The sequence below is a fragment of the Hippocampus comes genome, unplaced genomic scaffold (genome assembly GCF_001891065.2).
Source record: "Hippocampus comes isolate QL1 unplaced genomic scaffold, H_comes_QL1_v1.1 scaffold223, whole genome shotgun sequence".
Lineage (NCBI taxonomy): Eukaryota > Metazoa > Chordata > Actinopteri > Syngnathiformes > Syngnathidae > Hippocampus > Hippocampus comes.
In genome coordinates this window covers 6,384-16,988 of record NW_017804808.1, presented here as the reverse complement: position 1 = coordinate 16,988, position 10,605 = coordinate 6,384, and the positions used below count along the sequence as shown (strand labels likewise).

Genomic DNA, 10,605 nt, shown 5'->3' with positions numbered 1-10,605 from the left:
CGAGGGGATGGGCAAAGAATGGGAATCTGGAGGGCCAAGAGAAGCATTTTAAAACAGTACGCGTGAGCTACGATCATTAACAGGCTGCCTAAGTGCATCGCATGCCTCAGCGTCAGGCTATTGCTCATCATGGCATGGTGTGTACGTGCGTGCGTGCGAGCGTATGCGCGCGTGCACTGTAACGGGTCAATCGCGGGAGGTTGGTTGATCGAAAAGTAGATCTTCGCTCCAAAAAGTTTGGGCACCCCTGATTTAGAGTGTTCAATTAGCCTGTCATGCATGTTTTTGAAATGTGGGAGGAAACCCTAGTACCCGGAGAACACCCACGCAAGCACGGGAACATGCAAACTCCACACAGGAAGGTCGGAACTGGAATCGAACCCGGTACCACTGCACTGTGAGGTCGACGCACTATATACCCGCCCACCCACCGGGCCGCCCAATTATCATTATTATTATTGTAATTTTTTATGAGAATTTGTTTTTTGTTTGCTATGATTGATGTTTCTTAGTGGTCAAAACTGTCCTAATACTGTCAGGATCGCGGGTCCCCTGGAGCCTATCCCAGCTGCCTTCAGGCAGTACGCGGGGTACGCCCTGAACTGGTTGAGAGACAATCGCAGGGCACACATAGATGAACAACCATCCGCACTCCCATTCACACCGAGAGACAATTTAGAGTGTTCCATTAACCTGCCAGGCATGTTTTTGGAAACCGGAGTACCCAGAGAAAATCCGCACAAGGACAGCGAGAAGATGCAAACCCCACACAGGAAGTTCCAGAGCCAGTATCGAACTCTGCACCTCTGCACTGTGAGGCCAGCGTGCTAACCAGTCACCCACTGTGCCTCCCCCTTGTGTACAGATGGTGAAATACAAATACACTTGCCTTGCCTGGTTTACAAACTGCATTTTGTATTTACAGTACTTGGGTTGTTTCTTTTTTTGCAAAATAAAAACTGGCTCAATAATCCGAAAGAGTTAGCTGTGATAATTAATTAAATATTAGAATTCAAGAAGGCAGGCTAATGCTTTTTCATGGCACTGTGTATAGCTCAAGCAATAGATAAAGATACTTACATTCATATCTATTAACGAGGTTGACGCAGTAGCCACCATTTAAACAAGGATCGCTGACACACCATATTCGAGTTTCACAAGTAACGCCTGTGTAGTCCTCCGGACACAAACATGTGAAGTCATTGAATGAGAATGTGCATTCGCCTCCGTTTTGACAAGGACTCATCTGTTGAGAAAAACAATTTTGAGACTTGATTACTTGATTAATGTGACACATGTAGGATACGTGAGACAGAAAATGAACATTTTGTCCAAAAGGTTGATGCTTGAAGTACGAAAGTTAGGTTTTAAATGCTTTTTAAAAACGCCTTGTTCCATCTGAGTCAAATTCATCGTAGAAAGGGTTCTGTCAGTCGTCATCTGTACCTGTGGGTAAAAAACAAAAAAACAAAAAAAACAAAAAAAAAAAAGCAAAAAAGGACGTTTCTTTTTGTTTTTTTTTGTTTTTTTGTTTTTTACCCACAGGTACAGATGACGACTGACAGAACCCTTTCTACGATGGAACTTTCCTGTACGACTGAGAGCCTCCACAAGCATCTGAGTCAAATTGACATTCTTAAACTGAGGAAGTTTTCTGAAGCTGTAAAGCTGTCACATTTACCCATTCGTTGTCATTACCTAGCAAACAGCATTCCCTCACTTTTCACAGCTGATACGTTCCAAGCACCAAGTTAAAGTATTTCTTTTTATCTTCCATCCATCCATCCATTCATCCATTATCCGAGCCTCAGGCATACTGGACCCTATCCCAACCTTTTTTTTTCATGTTAAAGGGGAAGTCAACTCAAAAATGTTTTTTTTACAATATGTTTGAAGGCTGAGCCGGCCGGGTATTCGTTTCAGACGAGTTTCTGTTATGGAGAGTGCAATTTTGCCGAGTATGAGCATGAAATAAGTCCAACTCATCATGATGTGTAGTCGTGTTGAAAGAAAATCCTCAAATTTTCATTCATAAAATTAAGAATATTTATTAACCCTTTTATGATCAATCCATGTCAGTTTCAGATATGATAATGTACAGATTTAAGCCCCACCCATTCCTGGGTAAACCACGCCCACTAAGGGTTACCCCTGCTCCCATCCCGAGTACAGATACTGTATAGATAATTTAGGTGTGTGAACAGATACAGCTAGTGGTGACTCGCTCATTTCAAATATGTTCTGCTCTTCTAAAAACAGTATTCTGATTAATATTGTGTTTGTGGAATATGAATTAAGCAGCAAAATCCACCCATTTTTTTCCATCTCAGAGGGCAGTCATTTTGTCACTCGCTATCAACTGAAAATTGCATCACAGTTGCTCAACACAATATTATTCAGAATACAGTGGTACTTCTACTTACGAAATTAATTGGTTCTGGAAGAAATTTCTTCACTAGAAAATTTTGTAAGAAGAGACGCGTTTTCCATGGAAATACCCTAATCCGTTCCAAGCCCCCCCAAAATTCAGGCATAAATCTTTTCTAAAGCAGAAAAATGCATCAAACTATGTAACAAATACATGTTACAATTAGATTATTGCACAATAAATGAGAGTTGTGCATAATGTAAAAAACAAAGAATAAAAATGATAGTCATTTAACTTCTAACTGCATCCTCACCGTTTTTTGCCCTCTTTAGTTCATGTTCTCTCTCAGAAGTGGTTTTTGCCTGGCGTTTTGTCACGAACCGATCCAAGGACGTTTGTTTTTGGAGGCGTTTAACAATCGTTCTTTTAACAAAGACACATATCTATCTGTTTTTCTATCTACAGTCTTAGACGCATATGGTAGAGGTCCTTCGTAGCCAATGAGATGCCAGGATGATTCTCGTTCGTAGCCAATGGCAGAGCAGCTATCAGTATGTTGCATTCAAGAAACTCGGAGCTCTGATGAGCATCCCCATTCTGTATTTTTACCTTTCATAACTTGAAATTTCTTTCCTAACTAGAGGCAATATTTTCCTGTTAAGGCGTTTCGCAACTTGAAAATTTAGTATGAATAGATGTTCGTAAGTAGAGGTACCACTGTACTGTTTTAAGACTCATTGGACCGCACAGACAATATTATTGTTGAGAAAATGTTGGAGTTGATTTCCTCTTTTAAAATATCTTACCTTAATCAGAATCCTGCATCACATTTAAGCCAAAGGTAGAATTTTGGTGGAAAGTTAGTTGCCATGACTACTGTTGTTTCTTCTTTATATAAAGAAGATTTCCGCCGTAAGTATGTACGGTACATAGAAGAACGATAGTCATGGAAACAAAACTTTCTGTTTGCACAACAGCAATTTACAAGGCCATTAATACACCAGGATTATACGTTTGGCTACAATATAACGTGGGATTCTGATTGTGGTCAGCCTTTTCAAGATAAAAAGAAAAACTTGAACATAAACATTTACCATAAAACTAATCACACAATAAAAAGAATTACACACATTATATTTTTAAATGCAACAGCATGCTTCGTTAACATTGCTAGCGCTAATGCCAAAGTCAATGTAATATCCCATTGACATGCAAACGGGAAATTAGCATGGACTTTAGGAATATTCCTTCAAATAACAAATATTTACAAACACTGTGGAAACACATTTACACACAGGTAACAAAACAAAATGCGAAGGTACAATTTTTAACAATCTGTGAAAAAGTAGTTATATTAGTTGAGCTCAATCACAACTCACAATCTTATCTCATAAATGTGTAAATCGAAACACAACACCACGCTGCCCCTAAAAGGCTAACATGCACAGGAAAAGTCAGTATTTGTTGTTTTGTTTTAGTTTTAGTAGTTGAGAAAAATACAAATCAGATTAATGAATGAAATCAATGTTTAATCGTTTTATGACTCGTGATTTCAATCGGAATCAAAATATTTGTGATTGTTATTTTTTTTTCCAATGCAGCAGAAATTAAATGTTACTTCTGTAACAACGGACATGACATACATCTTTCCCACCTTGCAAGTCTGATCGCTGATGCAGCCTCTCTTGACATTTTCAGCTTCACTTGATAAATAGATGTCCTCTCCATTTTGATCGTTCCATGTATCCACCTCCAGATGCATTGAATCCAAACGAAAGTCCTGGATGCAACCTTTATAATGCCCCCCCCAAGGATTAGAGTCCCAGTTTTCCGGTAGTCCTCCTAAGTAAGCCTGATCCCCGCTCTTAATGCTCACATCAGGTATGGTCCCTATTCCATAACGAAGACTTGCATGCGCAAAGATAACGTGCCTTTGCTGGACTTCTACCAGAAGGAATTGCTTCTCTCCCGTTGTCAAAAATACGGGAGCTGTTAAGGGGGAACTGTTGGTCCGAGAGCTGATAAAAATTCTCCCCATATTTAGATAAATGGAAAAGTAGACTTCTTCCTTGGGTGTTCTCAGCTGAAAGATCAGCCCGTCCATCTTTCGTGACCTCAAAAAGAAGGACACTTGAAAGTCCCTCCCATGGCTCTTGCCGATATCATACAAGCTAAAACTCACACTGTCCTCATGGCTGTATGTCCAGGACTGTAATTCTGTCAAGGAAACATTTCCAGTTTGAACACAGTCAAAAAAAGACAATGGTAACAACAAGTAAGGATTGAACCAAATTGTCAACATCTCGATTAATCGGCAAACAAACCTGTTTGGCAATAACACAGACACCTCGCTGAAATTAATAGGTGATAGGTTTGCGCTACAAACTAGCAGCGGTGCCTCACTGTCGTGGTCCTGCTGGTCCCGCCCGTGACGCACTCATCCAATCACAGATACCTTGCTGATCTCACAGTTACTTGGATCTTTATAAAACTCTTGCAGCAATTCATGTAACACAACTACAATTTGCTAGAATACAATTTTGCAAAGCATTCTCTCCTCCGATAATATTTTTATTATTATCTGTTATATGCAATTGTAAGGGTCAGCAGCCTTAAATGCTGTGTCTGCCACAGAAAAAGAAAAGCACAGGGTGCCACAAAACCCTTATACATTACATCTACATTAGATTGAGAATAACTCTACACATATGATTTAAATGTTTTTATCTGTATGTATTAAAAAAAAAACAACAACAACTAGTTTTGCATTTGTGAACTCAATGAGCTGTTCCCGAGAATAGTTTTATTTTTTCTGCATGTTATATCTTCAAAATATTTTGAAAAAGAAAGTTTTCTTGGACTTTTCAAGAGTCGAATAACACAATAAATGTTGAGGCCTGGTGGCACACGGTGCTTGTGATGCATATATTGAGCAACAACAACAAAAACAAAGGTGCCATCATCTTCAAATTTAGAATTGCATTTAAGAATGATTTAAATAAATTTAAAGTACCGGTAAATCCAGAGAGCCACAGATTGCAAACCCCTCTTATATACTCTAGGGCACAGGTGTCAAACTCAAGGCCCGGGGGCCAGATCTGGCCCGCCACATAATTTTATGCGGCCCGCGAAAGCAAATTGAGGATGGCAACTTTCATAATGCTTGCTAAAATCTCTCCCAAAATTTCTAATTCTCATTTGTAATAAGAGTAAGCATTTTCTTGTTACCAAACCCCTTAATACAGTAACTTAAACAATTGAAGAATCAACCGTTATTCTTGACTTATTTATATGGTTTAAATCATAACGGCCCTCCAAGTGAAACTGTAACTAAAATCTGGCCCACAACAAAAATGAGTTTGACACCCCTGCTCTAGTGAGCTATGACTCTGTAGTTGTGTTACATGAATATATATTATGAGTTTTATTGTGCTTATGAGGCCATGATGGTATCTGGATGTGAATGGATGAATGAGTCTGTGCATTTAGAGGCTCGGACAGCAGTCATCAAATATCACGAAACTGTGATGTCATTGATTCGTCGAAATCGACTCGACCATCATCAACTTTGCGCCGAGTCGAAAAAAATTTGAATTCATTCAACCCCTACTTGAAAAAACATCCCAGGATAAATCAAACATGTTTATATTACACGTAAAATAAATAAATAAATATTTGCCGATGTCATAGACATGGAATTTAATCAGGGGTGTACATAAGTGGTGTGTAGGTGCCCTCACACACTGAAAATGTCAAATACGCACCAGTTTCGTCCATCACTCCACATTTGCGTACCAAGCACATAACATTTTTCTTTTGAAGCAAACGATTTGTTCCAATGAGCTCATTTTTTCTTTTTTCTTTATTTCTCAGTTCAGTTGATTTCAGCGGCTTGGCTTGTACCGCACAAATAAAGTGGTGTAGTGCGGCCGCCATCTGGGTGGCAGCCTTTATGTGCATCTTTGTCTCGCTGTGAGGCTGCTACGATCAGTCTGTGGTGCAAAAAAGATTGGGGACCTCTACCTTCGAGAATAATCACAAATCAGCTGATTCTGTGGCCCTGTACTCGAAACTACATTCGTTGAGGGTCACAGCAACATCCCAACACTGATGTGATTCTGTTTTTTGTTCAGATTACGTTTGGTTTTGTTTCCTTGCGTCTCTTTTTTTTTTCTCCACCTGTTCTTGCCATCCGGGTACCTTGTGTTAACCAATCAACCCTTTGTCTCATCCAGGTGTTCCTTGTTGTCTTGTCAGTTTGCTCCTATTTAGTTCCATCGTTTGTGTCAGTCTTTGATGGATCGTTGTCTTACTGTCATGTTTTTTTTTTTCTGTCACGTCGTTTTGTGCTTCTGTCATGGGTTTTTGTTTGTTACTTTGGTTTATTGGGGTTTTTTTTACTGTCATGGTTTTTGGTTGTCATAGTGTTGTTTTTGTTAGGGAGGGGCCAGCCATGCAGTCTCCTCAGCCAGGGTGCTCTGCACCTCACACCTGATACTCGTCAGCTCATTACCCACCTGTTGCCAATCTGCTCGATTGGACTGGTATATATTGGCTCTCAAACCATTCCTCAGTGCAAGTTCGTGCTGTCACCACCTCAGTGAGCTCTGTTGGCATCACATGCAGTTTCTTGTTCCATGTGTGGACATTCCCTTGTGGACTCCGTGTGCTTCCCCCTGAGAGTTGAAGTAAGTCCCAGTTTTCTCCCTGAGTGAGGGTTTTGTTTCCTGTGGACATTTTCCCCTGTGGCTTCTTCGTGCTGCTTCCTGAGTGACTTTGCTGAGACTCCTTAATAAACTACTCCAAGTGATGGCTTCAACTCTACCTGCCTGTTGTCGTGCTATTGTGGTCACATCCAAACCCTAACAGTTTTGTGCTTACTTTGAATTTTGGGCTTTTTGAGGACTATGTTGGGTCTTTCAATTTAGTTTTTCCAGTGCACCCTTGTGTTTTTGTTGATATACTTTGTTCAGTGCACCCTGCTTCTCCTGCCTTCTTGCTTTTTGGTCCCCTATCATCACGCACTCCATGACAAACATCAGTTGTATTATAAATGGAATGTCTTTTTATAAGACCTATAAAATCCTAAAACATTTGGTTTGGTCAGAACCTGGTGCTGGTGCTGCTTTGAAGAGCAGACCAAATTTGTTATGTGCACCCCTAAATATAATTCTTAGAATTAGTGTGATACAGTGTTGTCTTTCTGAAAAAGTAGTGGAAAAACTGCTCACCTTCAGTGCATCTTTCACCATAGAAGGGACGCTGGCAGTCACAGCGGTAGTTGGTCCACAGGTCCATACAATGTCCATTCCCATAGCAGGGATCAGGCTTACACCATTCGGTCTTGGGACATCCATGATTTTGTACTTCCTTCTCTTGAAATGATTGAAGGAGGATCGGTTGGGTGTCGATCTTTAAGTCTTCCATGCATCCAATAAAGTTTGCCTCACTTAGGGAGTTAAGTAACATTTCTTCAGATGCTCCACCAACATATATATGCGAGAGGGTTTCCAATGTATGGAAAGGTGATTCATCTCCAGCTATGCAGTTATCTCTGTAACAGCCAGGTCCTTTCATTATCAAACGAATGCCTTTGTTATGCTCAAATACATGAATATCTCTCCAAAACCCGTCATTAACAACGACAGGAAAGGTCAAATTCACTTCAGCTCCATCAGAAAGTGCTTTTGTGTGAAGGAAACCATCCACAATCTCGATCAGGACATAGGTGTCAACATCTCCTCTGTAAAAGAGTAACACATCAAACAATGTTGTCCGGAAGCGGAACTGTATTGCAAATTCATTATTTTGGGTCTCAGTTTGGATCATCTCTTGAGAAACGTTAATAAAAATGAACCGCGGGGAAGAGAAAGAGAATGTTGTTAGCGTAGAGCACTGCTCATCCATGAAGCCATGAGGGCACAAACAGGTGTGGCCATGTTCAACTCCATCAAACCACGGGTAGCAGGTGGCTCCATTTTGACATTCATGGCGGACACAGCCCGAAAGCTTAACACTGCAGTCCTTGCCTCCCCATGGCCAATAACCAACATTGACCTCAGGACAGTGACAGTTGTAGGAAGCAATGTCGTCTTCGCACCAGCCATTATTCTGACAGGGCTGGCTTTCACATTCGTCAATATTCATTTCACAAAGAAAACCTGAGGGAGGATGTAAACAGAAATGTAATTGAAGATCATTTGAAATACAATTGGCATGGATTTTTGTTTCAATTATGAACAATAGGCCCTGTACATGTTGTAGTAGTTGTGTAATTAAGCGGTTTAAGATCAGCAAAGAGGATTGTGAAGGAAGTAGGTTTATCCTTTTTTTTTTTTCCATACTACAGTGGTGCCTTGAGGTACAAGGTTGAACAAGCTCGTAAGCAGAAAAAAATCTTAAATTATCTTTTTCCATTAAAATGAATCAAAATGCCATGAAAATAATACAATTTTTGAAATGAGAATTCTTCTGTGGAGAAGCGGCACTCGAGTTTTTATTTCGTGTTTTCAAGCGCTGAATGTGGCCACCATTGACAGCACAGACAACACCAAGCCAATTTGAGAATTCTTCCGAAACGTGCCTCAGAATCTTGCGGTTATTCTATCTTTCATGTCATTGATGTTTGCTAGAAGTGGGTGGACCATCCCACCTAAAAGAAAAAGCTACACACAGTGAGGTCTAAGTGACCGAGCGGTTATTCTATCTTTCATGTCATTGATGTTTGCTTGAAGTGGGTGGACCATCCCACTAAAAGAAAAAGCTACACACAGTGAGGTATAAGTGACCGGCAGGCCAAACGCAGAGAGCGAGATCTTTAGCACCTCTGCTACCAATCCACTGCTGAGGCACATTTTTGTTCAGATAAGCTTGAACCCCGAAATGCCAATGGGGCAGTGCTCCATCTTGTTGAAAATTGAAGTACATTGAAGTCTTAATACAGGAAAATCGTAAATATTTTAAGGGTGTCAATTATTTTTATTTTTATTTTTTGCTAAAATTGCAGCATGCCTCAGACCCTAGCCTGACTATAGTTGCTTTTTTCTGCAGCGCTGCTGAAACTAAAGTTCCTTTTGGTAAACTCTTAATGCCGTGATGTACTCTATTAAAGGAATCCATAATACCAAATAGATGTACTGTATTTGAATAAGAAATACACGAGTAGCCGAGGCAGCAAAATACACTGCACTCATTTTCTGTTGTTTAGGGAATTCGTTCATATCTGTAAGAATAAACTTTTATTGTGTTTGTTGGATCATTTTAAGTTACGAATAGTACAAATCAGTTCGAACTCTTACCTGAAAACCCGGCAGGGCAGGTACAAACATAACCATTTTTTTGATCTGCACAAGTGCCTCCATTATGGCAGGGTTCAGAGTCACACTCATCAATGTTAATGGTACAGTTCTGTCCTGTAATCAATACAGTACAGGTTTTTACAAGTTTACATAGAGAGGAGAGTTATGTATTTTTGGTGATCATTTTTCATTGTGTCACTTACCTGCAAACCCTGACTGACACTGGCAAATATATCCAGCTGCATTTGCATAGCTTCGTTCCCAATCAAGCTCCCAGTGACTCAGATTTGAACGTTCAAAACATTCCCCATCATTGTCACAAGGATGTTCAGCACACTCGTCGGTGTCAATCTCACAGTTTGTGCCTTCATAACCTGGATGGAGCAAAACAAAAATCAAATGTCAATACTGTGGTTGTCGTGAATCAAAATTACGATGATTATCTTCCTCTACGAGCCCTTAGCACGTGAGATTGACAAATTGTTTCTCTGTTACTGTTCCTAGGCCATATAGTGGTGATTACTAGCAGGAACCAATTGTAACCTGAAAGGGTTTTCTGCCCGACTGAATGTGTCTTGGTGAATGCACCTAACAAATAACTTTGTGAGCTCTGCGCAGCCATTATAAAACGAAGATCATACCAAAAGCAGAGTTAACTACTGACTAAACCGGGGATCAGCAACACGATGCTCCAGAGCCGCATGCGGCTCTTTAGCAACATCTAGTGGCTCCCTGGAGCTTTATAAAAAAATGTTTGAAAATGGAAAAAGATTTTGATAGTAGGCTAATATAAACCCAGCCGCTGGGGAGCAGTGCCCTCCCCTGGGGGTACACTGTTCCCCGGTGCCGGTCCCAAGCCCGGAGAAATGGGGAGGGTTGCGTCAGGAAGGGCATCCGGCGTAAAACTTTTGCCAAGACGGACATGCGAGTTGATAGGGC

At 40.5% G+C, this 10,605-nt stretch overlaps 1 protein-coding gene across 1 annotated transcript in view; it reads right to left on the bottom strand.

Moving 5' to 3' along the window:
• The window catches only part of LOC109511595 (protein crumbs homolog 1-like), a gene marked incomplete at its 5' end in the record, with an annotated part of 16,176 nt that extends 6,136 nt beyond the window's left edge, over nt 1-10,040 (bottom strand). Inside the window, 5 exons of the mRNA XM_019862791.1 lie at nt 1,081-1,246; nt 4,023-4,585; nt 7,600-8,529; nt 9,667-9,780; nt 9,870-10,040. Coding sequence (XP_019718350.1) covers nt 1,081-1,246; nt 4,023-4,585; nt 7,600-8,529; nt 9,667-9,780; nt 9,870-10,040 — 1,944 coding nt within the window. The remainder of the gene's footprint in view (nt 1-1,080; nt 1,247-4,022; nt 4,586-7,599; nt 8,530-9,666; nt 9,781-9,869) is intronic.
• Nucleotides 10,041-10,605: the final 565 nt, after the last annotated feature.